The following is a 17,831-nucleotide window of genomic DNA, read 5'->3' on the forward strand; positions in this document are numbered from 1 at the left end:
GAACTATAAATTCTAAGAAACACTCTCGGTTTTTATGACTTACACTAAGAGATTTTTTGCTGTTGGTTTTCGATACGAAAAGAAGTGAAAAATGAAGGGGAGGAGAGTCCGTATTTAAAGAGGAGACGAGGAGCGGTTTTTCGAAACTGTTGTGACCGTTTTCCGAAAATCTCTCAAAGATCTCGGAGTGGAACGTTGAGCAGCTTTCTCTGCAAGTTTCTCTCTTGTTGACTCGTTCTGATCCATTTCGAACAGATAAACTTCATGTCGTTTTTATACGAACTACATGTCGTTTATACACAAATGTCATGTTGTTTTTTAGAAATGGAATGGCAAAACGTTAAGCTTAACTTGGTTTAAAACGAATCTTATTGGGCCAGAGGCCCTCCACCAAGACCCAAGATCCAAACCCCAAGCCTACGCCGAGCCGAACCGGACGGCGGCGCGCGTGGGGGGGGAGGAGCGAGCCTATCCTCTCATGTGCGCCATTTGAACAAGAGTTAGAGTGAGTACATATATATACTCCTCATTTGTTCCAGTTCTCTCCGATGTGAGACTTTCTCTACTTCCATTCATTAATCATCATGCTTCAAAAGCTTATTAGATGATTGGCCCAATGACCCATTTCGTTTTCACATATAACCAATAAAATATTGTTCCAACATTATGTATATCCGCCACCAGCCAGGCACGGGTTCTAACATTGGAGACTGGAAAACTTTTATGGAGAATGATCGAATTCAAATACCATCGTCCTTTGTACTCTCAAGGTCATATGATTTGTATAGATGGGGTTTTGTATTACCTCGCACGCTTTAATAGCAGCCGGTCAAAGAAGAAGACTGTAATAGCTTGCTTTGATGTTAGATCTGAGAAGTTCAGCTTTATCAATATTGATGATGAAAGCATGGCTAAAAGTTCTACTTTGATAAACTACAAGGGTAGATTAGGTGCCGTTCAGTTTACAAGTACCAATCAAAGAACTCTCCGTTTGTGGTTGCTAGAAGAAGCTGCTGGGATAAATAAATGGTCAACGAATATCTACAAACTGACATTTTCTTGGAAGCATCCGTGTACCAATAGATTTAAAATTGTTGGAATGACTCGTACATGTTATATTGTCTTGTCGCCATGCATGGTCTCAGACGCTTTTTATGTTATTTACTACAATATCGAGAGGAACACTTTGGCAAAAACTGAAGTACAATGGTTGGAGTGTCGAGGTGATGCAGTTTATACCTTTCAAGATTATGTAGAGGATCCACAGCTTATGAAAAGTCTTTATTAGGGCTTTGTATTTCCTTTTCTTTTCTAAACAACAGCTGCTTTTTCACTTCACCATGATACAATCAAGTTTCTTATAAGTTATTCTGATACAAAAAAAAAATCATAAGGATATTTCAATGGAAAATAACTAACTGATAATTTGACAAAGCCTGAAAAATAAGTCTCTCAGAAAAGGGTTTTCCCATGAGATAAACCAGAAATCACAATCAACATCATAATTCATAATGAATACAAAGAAGAAGAAGCCATAACAAGCAAGCCGCTGGCAGATACAATGCGGTTGGCCATTCCGGAGACACAACCTGTGCTTGCAACACATCAGCCAGAGCCTCTTGTGCGTTCTCGTTCATCAGATATGACAGGCAGCGCCATACGTGAACTATACCATGAACAACCAAAAATCCAAGCCAGCCATTTTCAGTTTCAGTGACTTAAAAAATAATCAGAATTCTTGTAAATGGGTCTAATTCCAAGAGTGCGAATGGAACTTGTTATTCAGACTATAGGGCCGATCTTGGTTATATCTAGATAAAACATTCGCCTCTGTCCTCAAAATTGAAGTGGTTAATATGTATATATCATCAGCCCCAAAGTGATTACGAAAAATATATATTAACCATTTAGCCTCTAATTCATAATTGTTTCAAGCCACATAAAACTCAGGTCCGGCCCTGATTAGCATTCATTTGAACTCTGTAGATGTAGGCTGTCATGGTGATATGGTATCGGAATGGTAAATGCTTGGAATGCAGATGGTCTAACTGTGAGTGGACGTGTTTCTGTTTACTGAATTTTTTGATGTAGGCTCCCGGGAAAACAAATTTGGTGTTGGAGTGCTGCAAAGGAGGTGATTAGTCTATGTTTATTCAGTGTCATATAAGAGTCCCGATGTTACTGCTAAGCATTTCATGCAGCAGTTAGGTAAAACCTGCAGATAAGTTTTTCCTTATTCTCCGTTTGGTTTCAGACAGTAGAAGTGCATTCTCACTCTTCAATGAATTTTGTATGTTGTAGCTGCTGGTTTATATGTACTTCGTGACAATAATATCATTCACTGAGATTTAAAGCCTCAGCTATGTCTCTGATTCTCATCCCTAGGAATATATATTGTGTAAGTTTGAAACTCAATTGCTAAGGTTCTTGCGTTCTTGAAAGAGAATCTTCTCCTATCTACAGATGATAATGATGCAGCTCTGAAGATAGCTGATTCTGAATTTGCAAGGTATTTTGATCAGCTCCATTGTTTGCAGAAATAAGTGAGTGTTATGTGAGATAGTACTATATGGTCTCGTTCTGCTTTTCATGTATATACACTATGGCCCTGTTCGTTTGCTCACTTACATGGATCATCTGGGTGAAGATACAAATCGATGTTCGTTTTGTGCATTATAATGTTACATCCAGATGGATCACCCAGCTGAAATTTTAAAAGCTCATCTCAAATTTTCACTCAAATGAAAGTGAGTCTTGATGGTGCATCTGGATGCAGATGCATCTAGTTCAGTCCAAAATGATAAATGACAAAAATGACCTTTTAAAATCAAAATATTATTTTCAAACCCTAAATTCTATTTTTTTGCATATACATTTTTCTGCTATAACCAAAAAATGCATTTTCTCGCAAAAACTGAAAAACACACTTTCCCGCCAAAACCGCAAGATGCGTTTTTCCGCCAAAAAACATAAAACAAACATTTCAATAAAAACACATTTTTCGGCCAAACCAATAAAACCACACTTTTCGACCAAAACCGAAAAATTGCATTTTCCCGTCAAAACAAAAAAAAAACGCATTTTCCCGCCAAAACTCAAAAACGCATTTTTCCGCCAAACTCCAAAAAGCATTTTCCGGCCAAAACCGGAAAAATGCATTTTCTCGCCAAAACCGGAAACACACAATTTTCCTCCCAAAACCGGAAAACGGAATTTTTCCGCCAAAACCGGAAAAAACGCATCTCCCGCCAAAACTAGAAAACACAATTTTTCCGCCAAAACTGGAAAACACAATTTTTCCGCCAAAACTGGAAAACTGAATTTTCCCGCCAAAACTGAAAAAAACGCATTTTCCCGCCAAAACCGGAAAAAACTCATTTTCCCGCCAAAATTGGAAAACACAATTTTCCCGCCAAAACCGGAAAACAAAATTTTCCCGCCAAAACCGGAAATACGCATTTTCCCGCCAAAACCGAAAAATCGCATTTTCTCGTCAAAACAAAAAAAAACGCATTTTTGCGCCAAAACCCAAAAAACGCATTTTTCCGCCAAACTCCAAAAAGCATTTTCCGGCCAAAACCGAAAAAATGCATTTTCTCGCCAAAACTGGAAACACACAATTTTCCTGCCAAAACCGGAAAACATAATTTTCCCACCAAAACCAGAAAAAATGCATTTCCCGCCAAAACTGGAAAACACAATTTTTCCGCCAAAACGGAATTTTCCCGCCTAAACCGAAAAACGTATTTTCCCGCCAAAACCAGAAAAACGCATTTTCCCGCCAAAACCGGAAAACGGAATTTTTCCGCCAAGACCGGAAAACAGAATTTTCCCGTCAAAACCGGAAAAACGCATTTTTCCGCCAAAACTGGAAGACACAATTTTCCCGCCAAAACCGGAAAACAGAATTTTCCCGCCAAAACCGGAAAACAGAATTTTCCCGCCAAAACCAGAAAAACGCATTTTCCCGCCAAAACTGGAAAACACATTTTCTCGCCAAAATCGGAAAAATGCATTTTCCCGCCAAAATCGGAAAAATGTATTTTCCCACCCAAAACCGGAAAAATGTATTTTTTCGTCGAAACCGCAAAAATGATTTTCCCGCCAAAATCGCGAAAATGTTTTTCCCGCCAAAATCGTGAAAAAAAACTTTTTCCGCCAAAACCGCAAACACACACTTTTCCCGTCCAAACCGCAAAACGTATTTTTTCGCCAAACCCATAAAAACGTATTTTTCCGCCAAAACAACAAAAATGCAGTTTTTCGCCAAAAACACATTTTTCCTCAAAAACCGCAAAAAAATTTTCCGCCAAAACCGTAAAAATGCTATTTTCCGCCGAAACGTAAAAAAATTATATTTTAATCATTTTATTAACAAGTCCACCTGGATGTAGATGGAAGTTAAAAAATGAAAAGCAAACGAACATATGGACAAAATGAAAAAATGAACAACAGCTAGATGGAGCATCTGGATAAGATATCTAGATGGACCATCTGGATGCATCTTCCAGATGTACAAACGAACAGAGCCTATCTAGTTTTTTTTTTGGCAAACCTATCTAGTTTATTTTGAATGTGGGACTATGCTTATTTCGAGATTGTAATTTGTACTTAACATCACACTTTCTTAGCTCAGATCGTTGCAGCCTAGGGGTTTGGCAGAAACTTTGTGGTTCCTCACTGTATATGGCTCCAGAGATTATGCAGCTTTAAAAAGTATGATGCAAACCAAGCGCTTGTGGTCGAGTGGCGCGAGGCGAATTCGTTGGTCCTAAGGGCCGCGGGTTCGATCCTCCCCCTCAGATATGCCCAAGTGTTTGGCCAGGCAATTGGGTATCTAATTCCCATAGTAACAAATGGGCTGCCTCGCGCCGAGGGGTTAGTCCCCNNAAAAAAAAAAAAAAAAAAAAAAAGTATGATGCAAAGGTGCAACTTTTTTTTTTCTCTAGAAGCCCACCTAGTAATGCCTTATACTATCCTGCTAAAAATCTACCTTGATACACAGGCAGATCTCTTGAGTGTATGTGCTATATTATTTCAACCCCTTTTATAGGAAACAGCCAAGTTCAGGTTTTGTACCAACAAATGTCATCATATTGCAAAACTACTTAAATGTTTGTGTTCGGTTAATGCATCATTGGCTAACATGGTCTCCATGACTCCATATGGTTTCCACAGTTGCTCCAGAACATTTTGAGATCAACCGAATTGCATGATTTAACAGTAGACCGTAGAGATTTGAGTACTGACTGTAAAGATATATGTCAGGAACAATATCAATGTAATGTGTCATTTATCCACAGACATTTATAACCTCAATTTCATTATCATAGACGTAAAGTTTAGATTCATAAAATTATATAGCCTCAGGAATAGATCATCATTAATGGTTGTTTCTTAAAGTGGTCTGTATGTAACTACATGATCATACGGATCAAGCCTATTGATATGGATCAAGACAAGAGTTTCTTGTATAACTGGGTATCATGGGTAAATAGCCTCAACCTAAACCGTATTGAAAGAAAAAGAGATTAAAAATGAATTTTGAAATATTGCAAGGGTGATCACTAATTGGACCTAGACTGCTAATCTCCCTTATTGTTATAGCCCACAAACCAGTTACACAAAACCAAGAAATACGGTATTGCTTTTGATGGTACCGACTGTACTGATTCTATTGAAAACAGTGGTTTTGGTATTGACTTGTTTGATAAAGATTTCCGGTGGGTTCACCGAGGCCTTACTTTTGCGTATAATGACATATTATCTTGTTAAGAAGAGTTTATCGGTGGATTCACCGAGACAGTTTCCATTTCAATCTTCCTCGTCTTTTGAAGAGAGGACTTTTCCACCATACCTTCTTCCCTTGGAAGAAGATGATTTCTCGGCTTCGCTGCCGAGCTTCGACTTCAGCTTTATCACCGGTTTGTTATCTTGCGTAGCGGTATGTACGGGGCCAGAAGATGCAACTGAGATTACCATGTGTTGTCTCGTAGGTGAGGGTTGTCCCTCAACGTCACATTATGTGACTAAGTCTCAGCTGTCCGACTCTGTCGGGTATGCTCCATCGACGCATTCAAGCTTTGTCTTGAATTCGCTGTCATCTTGCTTTGAAGATCTATCTTTCTTAATTTGGTATGTTATTGTATCTTATGATATTTATCAAAGAGGATGGATAATTTTCTTTAGTATTTGTATTCAAGAAAGTTGATGAATGAAAGTTAGTTGTGTTAAAAAAAAAAAAGAAATATTGCAAGAGCGAAAGCAATTTAGAAATGGGTGACACTTTTTGAAATCACTATCTACAGACAAGACAGCACAACACAAAAGCTTATCAATTAATCTAAATTAACGAATTAATCGATCAGTTTATCAACTAATCATGTAGAAGAACTATCATTTATTTTTGTTGTCCATGTCCAAGAACCATCAAGATGACGAAAGATATGATCATTAGAAAAATGAGAAGCATGGGGAAAAGATAAGAAAAAGAACACGTTAACCAATAGGACTAATCATTTTATGAAACGGCTGTGAATTGATATTGGCTTGTAAAGGAAAGAGATAGAAACTATATAAAAATATAAATTAATCTATCTACGAAAAGTGTAAATTATTTTATAAACCATAAAAGTATTCAATAGAATCTTTGGTCGATTGTTTTTTTTTTCTCATGATTATGCCTTTTGAGCAGTAAAAAGGAGAAACTTGCTAGCTAATCACTTGACAAATACGTTTACTAATTACAAAACGAAATCGATTGATTCTTCTTTTTTTTTTTTTTTTTTTTTTTGACAAAAACGATTGATTCTTCTTAGCTCGTTTGATCCATTTGAAATGTTGTTTCAGACTTTCGGTTGTCAGTTTATGCTGATTAATCGCTATATAAACTTGACTTTTGAAAATCAATTGTATTCTGAACGTAACACGAATTTTAACGATATAAACTTTAGGGAAAAATACAAGATTCTTTTTTCTTTAGCTTAGTAATAAATAATAATATAATATTATCTTTAGCTACTTCGAATGTGTTCATGGGACCCTCACACAGTCTCTAGTTATCTGATCGTCGAATAAAAAAAATCATCTCATTCAATATCAACGGCTGCGATCAATTCACAGTGTACACCTTTTTCCCCACTTAATCTTCTTTAAAACATGTCAGTGAAGCGAAAAGCTTCCAAGCTTAACCGACAAAAATGGCAGAACTGGTTCGTTATAACGCTCCAGGGATCGTAGTTATAGTTATACTTCTTCTCTTCTCCATCACACGTGCTGATTTACCAGGCACGTGGGAGCTCATCGTACAAGACGCCGGTATAGCCTCTATGCACACGGCAGTGACCCGGTTCAACACAGTGGTTCTACTCGATCGGACGAATATCGGACCGTCGAGAAAAGCTCTTGGCAAGCACCGGTGCCGGAAAGATCCAAACGACGCCGTTCTGAAACGTGATTGCTTTGCTCATTCGGTTCTATTTGACCTTGGTACAAACCAGATCCGACCACTGATGATCCTAACCGACACGTGGTGCTCTTCGGGTCAGTTTTTATCCGACGGTTCTTTGCTTCAAACGGGTGGGGATAGAGACGGGTTTAAAAAGATCAGGAAATTCGAACCGTGTGACCCAAACGAGACCTGCGATTGGGTGGAGCTCCAAGACACCGAGTTAATAACCGGACGCTGGTACGCTAGTAACCAGATATTACCGGATGGTTCGGTTATCATCGTCGGTGGGAGAGGAACCAATACGGTTGAGTATTACCCTCCTCGCGAGAACGGCGCCGTTCCGTTTCAGTTTCTTGCTGACGTGGAGGATAAACAGATGGATAATCTCTACCCTTACGTTCATCTCCTCCCCGACGACGGCGGAAACCTCTTCATCTTCGCCAACAGCCGCGCCGTCAAATACGATCACCGTACAAACGCCGTCGTCAAAGAGTATCCGCCTCTAATCGGCGGTCCGAGGAATTATCCGTCGGGTGGATCATCGGCGATGCTAGCAATCCAAGGAGATTTCGCCACGGCGGAGATCCTAATATGCGGCGGAGCTCAATCCGGCGCTTTCACAGCGCGTGCCGTTGACGCACCGGCGCACGGAACCTGCGGTCGAATCGTCGCTACCGCGCCGGATCCGGCTTGGGTGACAGAGGAGATGCCGTTCGGGAGGATCATGGGAGATATGGTGAATCTACCGACGGGAGAGATTCTGATCATAAACGGAGCTCAAGCCGGAACCCAAGGATTCGAAATGGGATCGGATCCGTGTCTTTACCCGCTTCTATACCGACCCGATCAACCAATTGGATTGCGATTCATGACACTGAATCCAGGAACCGTACCGAGAATGTACCATTCGACGGCGAATCTGTTACCGGACGGTCGAATCCTCCTCGCCGGAAGTAACCCTCACTACTTCTACAAATTCAACGCCGAGTTTCCCACCGAGTTACGTATCGAAGCGTTTTCTCCGGAGTATCTTTCACAGGATCGAGCCAATCTCCGACCCGAGCTCCGAGAAATTCCGCAGATCGTAAGATACGGCGAGGTCTTCGATGTGTTCGTGACGGTGCCGTTGCCGGTTGTGGAGACGATTCAGATCAATTGGGGAAGCGCGCCTTTTGCGACTCACTCGTTTTCTCAGGGTCAACGGCTCGTGAAGTTGACCGTTGGGCCATCAATACCTGACGGAGAAGGACGTTATAGGATTCAGTGCACGGCTCCACTTAACGGCGCCGTCTCTCCCCCAGGTTATTACATGGCCTTCGCCGTTAACCAAGGCGTTCCTAGCGTCGCTCGGTGGATACGTATAGTTATTTGATTAAAAACGAGGAAATATTTCGATTTTTAATCATGAATAATTGTTAAATATGTTAATAAAAAGAAAACACATGGCTTAATATGAATATTTTTAATGGAAACCCTTACTTGGCCAATTCTAACCATACAATGTTTTATTTGGTCCGGTCATTTAGATGTTTTGGTTTTATAAATTAACCAGTGGTACGCGTCGGGTTTGTATTTGTTTTCTGATGAGTTGATAATTGATTTTTTGATCCATTTGATAGTGGTTGGTGATATCAGTGTATTACTTTGTTTTGTAGTTGGTTAGGTCAAAGAAAAATAGCATAAGTGAGTTTTATAGATTAATGAAATAACAACCAAATAAATAGCTGATAGTTGAACCAAAGTAAATATAATTTAAATTAAAACAAAAAATAAAGTTGATGTTCCAAAATAAAGCACGTAAATGCATGTGTTTGTTTGTGATCATCCTCTTAAAACACCAAATTAGGGGTTTCATTATGGATGTATTCGTTAAATACTTTGTCTCCGACTCTAATTTGAATCCGCTAAGTGAATTTTTAATCATGGTCCATCATTGCTCGGATCTAAATTGATAACTTATCCAGATATTCTTTTCCTTTTCGAAATAAAGAATAAAGATGTGAGCAAAGCAACTCGTGTATTTGTGGTAGGTGATCTACGTTCTTCTTCGCAAAGAAGTTGGTGAAGCTGCTTGAGAAAAACTTCATAATGACGTACACGATTAGGTGCGATAAATCCTTGCATAACAAAAGGCATGTGGATGTTTTAATTAATAATAATTTACATTTATAATATAATGTACAAAATGATGAATATTACTTACTTTCTACAAATTGTTTTCAAATTCAACTCAGCAGTACAAAAATTATGATATTTATTTGACATATTTTACTGAGAGTGTTTTCTTACTGAATGCTATTATTGATAGTGCTAAATCTTTATTAATATGGCTTAAGAAACTTTCCAATGAAACCTTTTTATTTATGAGAGATTACTTCATATTAATGTTTTTTTTACATTTATGAGTTAGAACTTTCATTGTTTTAAGATATTTTTTATTAGTTAAACTTTCTCTTTTTAAGAGAATTTACTTTTTATTCTAAAAACTCTTTTTTGAAAAATACAGAGAAAACTAAATAAATGAGACCATTATATATGTTTTTTAAACCTTTTAACAATTTTGAACTCATTTATGATATTTATTTGACATATTTTATTGAGAGTGTTTTCTTGCTGAATGTTATTATTGGTAGTGCTAAATCTTTATTAATATGGCTTAAGAAATTTTCCAATGAAACCTTTTTATATATGGGGAATTACTTCATATTAATGTTTTTTACATTTATGATTTAGAACTTTCATTGTTTTAAGATATTTTTTATTAGTTAAACTTTCTCTTTTGAGAATTTACTTTTTATTGTAAAACTTCTTTTTTTGAAATATGCAGAGAAAACTAAATAAATGAGACCATTTTATATGTTTTTAACACTTTTTAACATCATTGTGAGGTTCTTCCCAAAATTCTCAATTTAGTTGGTGTCTTAATACGATGCAAAAATCTACATAGTCTCTTCATTATATGAAAATAAAAATGCTGAGATTAGTGAAGTTTATTCAATTTTTCCAAAGTACAAAGAAGTTTCTGAAACATCCAATTGATGTAAGTTGTATGTAAGTTGTTTTGGATCCTGAGTTGTTAGATGGACACAGAAGCACACTTTTTTTTCTTTACAAACTGAGAGAACCCGTAAGAATATGTTTACCATACGTAGACGACAAATAGTATTTGCTCAAACCGGTTCATGATCAGAAACACATTACAATGAAAAATTAGACCCAAACCAAATAGCCAAATTTTAAAAGCAAATCACCCTTCAAAGCTTGATATTTCATACAAACCACATGTGACTATGCAACTTACTAAACACAAAGACCTGACTCTTCTTCATAAATAAGCCAATCCTCTTTACCGCATAAGAAGTTTAGTCACTCTTGCTTGCACTCCAATTCTCACCCTGTTGACTTTCCGCAAGTTGACAGCTCCAGACTTTTGTTCACAGAGAAAAGAGCCTCAGGTTATAAACAGTCCTTGAATAATTAAGAAGAAATTGAACTTACGGTAGAGATTGATTTTTGAGTTGGTTTTACTGCTTTTCCTACTAGAGTCCTTTGAGAAGGATCACCGATCTCAAAGCCTAAACCCGAGTCTAAGACAGAAAAACTACTACCAAAAATACTCCATTTAACTTCATTAACCAATGAACCAGCTTCTTTAACCAATGAACCTGAGAGAGAAGTAGAGACAACATCCAAATTAGAATTAGACTCAAACACTTGAGTTATGTTTGCACATTGAATAAAGTAATGACTTACAGACACACGAATCTAAGCTAAACCCTTTAATCTTCACCATATGCGTATGTACGTATAGACAATGGTCTCATAGAATAATGTAGCTTCCTGGATCACTGATGAAACAAAGAACCGTCAATATCAGAAAAAAAAATTTGTTGCGGTTATCAACGTTGATACCCCTTGGAACCTCCATCATAACTTGGAGCTTGCTCAAACTTGAGTCAAAGTGGACATGGCCTTTGATATAATATTGGTCAATGAACTGATTACTTCTCTCCATGGGCATAGTTTGAACAAATACAATTTTTAAAAACTGGAGTTTTAACTGAAATGGTTGAAGTGTGAAGCCCACCGTCCTTCATATTCAGATAACCAAACCAAGTATGCTGTATATCCTAGCTCCCTTCGTTCAGGTAACAGCCACAATTGGTTTGATGTTTTATCAGACATTACATGCTACTCCATGGAAATAAACTTACGTGTTTAACCAGGTAGCAGTTGAGTAGTCCACTCCGATTCGTACGTGTTTCCCAGTTTTCATAAACCGCATGCTCACAGTATTATCAACAGCACAAAAAAAGAGGCTGCATCAGTGAAATGTAAACTATCTTCAGAAATAACATATGAATAACCCCAAGGTGATGGAGGTTAACATGTATGGACACTTACATAAGGTGTTGCTTTCTGTTTTCTACAACGACATCCTCTTTAAAAACCTCAAATTCAATTCCTCGTCACAGAGCAAACCCACAAAACCCATCTAATGAAAAAAGAATATTTTTTATTAGAGATACTTACCGAAAGAGAAGTGGTGTGAAAGCTTGTGTACTATCAGGGGCTTTGTCTCAGAAGGTGCGTTATGGTTTTTAACTGAAAACCATAGATCATATCATAAGATCGATGAATTTAATCACAACAAAGAACAACAGATACACAAGTACTTGATAAATTCAACCTAGTATGCTTTCTTAGAGAAGAAGAAAGACTGTGTTTCTTAAAAAAAAACGAAGAAAGACTAACCTTAATCACATAGACATACAAAGCAGTTCATACAAAGCACATATACCCTCTCAGTCCAGTGTTAAAACCAAAAGATAAATCCTTTGATCGTCCAACACTATCCCACGAAACAACCAGAGACCAAAACCCCAAAAATTTGAAATCGAAAATAGCAAAGAGATGATTACCAAAGTTGAGAGTGATCGAGAGGGTGAATAGAGAGAGACCTTGGAGACTGGTCCCTGTCGCAAGAAAGATGAAGGAATTAGCCATTCTCGGTTTTGGTAATTATTAGAGACTTTTCTTCTCAAATTGTGTTGTTCATCCCTTGGAGATTGGAGATTTATAGTTGGAGCTTACGTTGGTTTTTGGGAGAGGAAGAGTCCGATTGCTTGAGAACGTGAGGAATGGGAATAATCGCATAAAATGCTTAAACGCGACAGTTATGGTGAAGAAGATTAACCAAACCTAACAACAATTGAGCCTAAGAGAATAATAGCCCACCAAAAATATCCACCAAAAATATTCATCTTTTAAACATCAAAACAAAGTAAAATAGATAAGGACAGATGTAACAAAATGCCTCTCATACGATTGATGATGCGGAGGTCCGAAGAGAAAGCATAACCTAACTTTATTATTATAGATAGATAACCAAATAAAAATAATTTTTTTTTTTTGCTAGGATTTAGATTAACAATTAACTTTATATATAATATATCTCAAATTTAAAATAGATTGTTCCACAAAATTTCATGTTTGGTTGGTTTATGAATTTTTAATATAAACTAGTGGTATTCCGGCAATACGCGTCAGGTTGGTATATTTATTATATAATGAGTGTTTTTAATCTATTTGATAGTGCTTAACGGTAGCAGTGTATTACTTTGTTTTAAAGTTGTTTAGGTCAAACAAATATAGCATAAATGGTTCCACTGTTCGATTCAAAGTATATTATCTCAGATAGAGAGGAATTTTTTTTAAAGTTCTGATTGAATGTATTTTAGGTTTTTATTTGGAAATAATGTGTACGATAACAATGTTTGCTTTTTAATAATGTTTTGCGCTATGAGTTGATTTGAAGAGGTGAACTTTTATAAATTTTTGATAAAATGAAGTAAAGAATTTGTTTATATTTTCATTTTAATTTTATTTAGATAATTATTTTTATATATTTTCATATAGTTTGTAATAAATACTATAAGAATTTTTTTAAAACAAAAATTAGGACGGGACCCATTTATTCAGACCCATCTTTGAATTGTCGATTTCATTGTTTTCAGTGTTTCTAGAGAAAAAGACAAAAATAGCACTAAATCAAGTTTATGTTCCCAAACTAGCACTCAAGGTCAAAAGTCACAAAAATAGCACTTAATGTTTTATCAAAAATCACAAACTTAGGGTTTAGAGTTAAAGGGTGAGGTTTAGGATTTAGGGTTTAGGATTTAGGGTTTAGAGTTTAGGGTTTAGGGTTTAGGGTTTAGGGTTTAGAGTTTAGGGTTTAGGGTTTAGGGTTTAGAGTTTAGGGTTTACGGTTTATGGTTTAGGGTTTAGGGTTTATGGTTTAGGGTTTAGGGTTTAAAGTTTAGGGTTTAGGGTTTAGAGTTGAGAAATGAGGTTTTGGGGATAAGATTTCAAATTTTGAAAAATAAAAAAATTAAAATTTTCAAAGGATAAACTTAGAAAGGTACTATTTTGGTCATTTTAGTTTTTGAGTGTTATTTTTGTGATATAAACTTAGAAATGTGCTATTTTGGAGATTTGTCCGTGTTTCTATGTAACATGGGAGTTATTCGACACTTATACCATGGAATGATGTTCTGATGAGTTATCAATATTGATCACCCGTTGTTTTGCATTGTCGCTCTACTAGTTTATGTATTCTTTCCCCATATTCCTTTCTCCTCTGTGTAACATTAATATGGCGTAAAGGCAAACATTATGTAGATATGAACCAGTAGAAACCAAGTGAAGAGATGAAATCATTGTTCTTTTGATGGAAATATTTTTATGCCTTTGATGTTTAACCTACTCGTGAAATGATTTCAGTATAGATATCTCGTAGCTTTTTAAGACTTGAGAGGGGATATTTTCGAATCACTTTTTTGTATTATTTTCAAGTGATGTGATTATGGTTACTGATGGATGGGTTAGGTCTTTAAACATTGAGGAGTTTTCTTCTTTTTTTTTTTTGAAACATTGAGTATAATATCATATAGACGATTGCTTGTAGTTTTCCGAAAAATTGTTCCAATAGTTGTTACCATTGTTCTTTTTCTTGTTCATTCCATTCAGTCTTTACTTGTTCCCACAATATCTCATCTTGGATCGCCACCAAGTCTAAGAGTAGTAATGTCATGTATGGTGTATAAAAAATCAGAGTATTCTTTTTTTTCTTAATTTGATTCTTCTTCAGGCTTACTTCCCAATCTCCCAGAGCCTTACAATATCTTACCATGATAATTCTTTTCTCTATTAAAAAACCATAAACAATATAAACATCAATTAAAAGAGAGATTAAGAGCTCTAGAAGGAGAATACTATTGATAGTTGTTCAGCTCCTTTGGTAGCAAGTGTGTCCTTCATGTACATCGCTTATATTGATACGTTCCATGTAATCTGCAGCATCAGGACCATCATGCTGAAGAGGTCATGGGTTTCTGCACATGAATAACAAATTGACTGATGTGCACGTGAAGATGTTGGGTTTCTCTGTGTTCTGTCTCAAAGCCTGTTACAAACTATTTAAACATTACTAACAACTGAGAAAGATACAAAGCAACATTATTAAGAATGCATCTTTTTGATGTTTTTGTAAACAAAACAGAAACTGCTTACTTGGATGAAGTGTATGTCTGCCAATTTTAGTAGGTGCAGCACCAGATTTCCACTTGTTTACATGACTTTTAGAGTTGGTCACTGTTGCCATGTCACCATTTAAACCTGCAGCGAGGATGTGGTATTGGTGTTGTGGTCAGAGTGGCAGTGAGTTGTATATGCATAGTAACAATTGAATTTCAATGTGAGAGAACCGCAAGCTTGGTAACCAAGGAAGTGTCGTATAGTATTGAATTTATTGCCTTTGCATGTGCCTTCTTTCTATCAAGTTTCAAAGATTTAATTATGCAAACAACTTAAGTATTCAAATATCAGTATTGGATATGAATACATATATATCTACATATAAAATACAGATTCCTTCTCTCCCAAGGTGTCCATGTCGCCATCCACGTCATCAATTCGATCGATGTCGTGCCGACACCTGTCCAGCTTAATTAAACGCGGAGCTTCATTTATTTCGACACTATATGGGCTTAAGTTCGTATTTTGATTACGACCCAACGAACCTCTCAAACGGCGTCAACCCTAACCTCTGTGAGCCAACTCCTCTCATGCCCCTATTTGTGGTGAGACAATATTCTATTGGCCTCTCAAATCTCTTATACCCCTATTGTTTTAATGAAACTTGAATATCCGATTTTGCCCTTTTGCATTTTCGAAATTATTAATATAAATCATAAAAAATTGAAATTCAAATTTTTAAATTTTCAAATTTTCAAATTTTCAAATTTTCAAATTTTCAAATTTTCAAATTTTCAAATTTTCAAATTTCGGATACTACATTATACTGTATAGTTTTACTTATTTGTATTGGGTTATACTTCGTTCTACTGGGTAATATTGATGTTAAGTTATATTGAGTTATACTGCGTACTACTGAATGTAGTTATACCAAGTTATACTGAGTTATACTGAGTACTACCAAGTGTAGTTATACCATATTATAATTAGTTATACTAAGTACTACCGAGTGTAGTTATACCGAGTTATACCGATCTTACTGAGTACTACTAAGTATTACTAGTACTACTACTAAGTTAGTTATACCGAGTTCGACTAAGTTCTACTGGTTATACTGCATAATATTAAGTACTACTGAGTTAGTTATACCAAATTCGACTGAGTTAGTAATACCCAGTTATACTAGATCCAGATCTGAAGAAAATAAATAAAAAACACGAAACATATTTTGCAAAGGGGAACAAGAACAATAAAATCACAAAATCATAAAAATCCCAGATCTATAGAGAACAAGAAGAACCCTAATCATACAAAATCTAGAATCTTAATTTACAACCCTAAATCGAAAAAAAAAACTCAGAATCTCTCATCAAATCAGGTTGAGCCGTCGCCGTTCTTGATATCTTCTGCTCGGTATCCATGGAAAAGTGAAGGTTTTGTTCGGTACTCATGGAGGACGACATGTTATGAAGAAAGAAGAAGGAAGAAGTGATTTTCACAGAGGAGAACAAGAAAATCGCAGATAAAAGAAAGAGAAGGAGCGGAAAAAAAAGAGGAGAGAAGAAAATGAAAAGAAAAACTGTCGGCGGTTTTATTTTATTAGATTAGGTTATAAAATAAAAGGGGCAAAACGGTAAATGTTTTAATTTTGACACCAAAAATAAATCAATTTATAAAAAAAATAGGCTGGGTCCTTGGGAGATTGAGGTGATGATTGTTTCCATTAGTTTTTGGTTTTAGTTTTTGGTTTTTAGATTTTGGTTTTAGATTTTTGTTTTTTGGTTTTTAACTTTTAGATTTTGGTTTTTGATTTTCAGCTTTTGGTTTTGGTTTTTGGTTTTTAGATTTTAGTTTTGCTGTATTCTTAGTTTTTTTATAAAATAAGCAATACATTATTTTAAAATAATATATTTTTTAAAAAATTACCATTAAAATTTATCAAAATATAGTGGCTATTATTTAAAATAAAAACATTACCATGTTTTAAATTATTTTATTTTTAAGTGTTTACTTAAATATAATTAATAAAATAACTATAAATTATAAAAATTAAAATATTTTGAAATTTTGAAACTATTTATAAATTTTATTACATAAAATATTTTCGTTTTTAGAACTTGAATGGCTATTTTTCAAATTAATATAATAAATTTTATCTTTATGAAAATATTATTTACTTAATTATTAATTAATTAAAATATAGTATTTTATACAGAATAAACAAAATTCGTTTTTATATTGAAAACCCACAAAAGTTGGTTTTTGACTTTTCTTCACAAATTGGTTGAAATTTTGAAAAACTTGTTTTCCTAAATTTTAGGAAATCTATTTGTTAAAAAACTTGATTGGCAAGTGAAATGATTTTTACAAAAACAAAAACTAAATGCTAAAACTTGATTGGATAAACAATGCTTAGAGCTTGTCCGGCAATATCGCATTTGTTATTTGCCGACGATAGCCTATTCTTTTGCAAGGCAAACAGAGAAGAATGTCAAACTATTCTCAAGATTTTAAAAGAGTACGAGGCTGTTTCCGGGCAACAAATAAATTTTCAGAAATCTTCAATTCAATTTGGTCATAAGATTGAAGAGTCCAGTCGACAAGAGTTGAGGGATATTTTGGGTATTCAGAATTTAGGAGGAATGGGATCTTATCTAGGGTTACCCGAAAGCCTTGGGGGATCTAAAGTCCAAGTGTTCGGATTTGTTCAAGAACGTTTGAATAAGAGGGTAAATGGATGGACTTTTAGATATTTTACTAAAGGTGGGAAGGAGGTGATTATTAAGTCGGTGGTTACGGCTCTGCCAAATCATGTCATGTCTGTTTATCGATTACCAAAAGCTAC

At 35.7% G+C, this 17,831-nt stretch overlaps 1 protein-coding gene and 1 long non-coding RNA gene across 5 annotated transcripts; one reads left to right on the forward strand and one right to left on the reverse strand.

The window, feature by feature from the left end:
- Positions 1–7,042: 7,042 nt before the first annotated feature.
- Positions 7,043–8,922, forward strand: LOC106301125 (galactose oxidase). The gene has a single exon (XM_013737451.1). It carries the CDS (start codon positions 7,200–7,202, stop codon positions 8,820–8,822), a length of 1,623 nt encoding a protein of 540 aa, XP_013592905.1. The 5' UTR covers positions 7,043–7,199; the 3' UTR covers positions 8,823–8,922.
- Positions 8,923–10,610: 1,688 nt separating this feature from the next.
- Positions 10,611–12,671, reverse strand: LOC106298818. 4 transcript variants are annotated; one of them, XR_001261565.1, is made up of 8 exons: positions 12,545–12,671; positions 12,373–12,426; positions 11,855–12,055; positions 11,665–11,769; positions 11,363–11,588; positions 11,204–11,298; positions 10,949–11,115; positions 10,611–10,877 (listed from the first exon to the last, which is right to left on the reverse strand). It is a non-coding gene; the product is annotated as an uncharacterized LOC106298818 (long non-coding RNA). The 4 variants fall into 4 exon arrangements; XR_001261566.1 differs by having other exon boundaries at positions 11,204–11,588; positions 11,984–12,055; XR_001261563.1 differs by having other exon boundaries at positions 11,204–11,588.
- Between the last annotated feature and the right edge of the window lie 5,160 nt (positions 12,672–17,831).

Source organism: Brassica oleracea, chromosome C6 (assembly GCF_000695525.1).
Source record: "Brassica oleracea var. oleracea cultivar TO1000 chromosome C6, BOL, whole genome shotgun sequence".
In the NCBI taxonomy this organism is placed as follows: Eukaryota; Viridiplantae; Streptophyta; class Magnoliopsida; order Brassicales; family Brassicaceae; genus Brassica; species Brassica oleracea.

What these genes read in the sequence shown, in the direction of transcription:
- LOC106301125 (XM_013737451.1), top strand. Translation starts at nt 7,200, where the DNA reads ATGGCAGAACTGGTTCGTTATAACGCTCCAGGGATCGTAGTTATAGTT.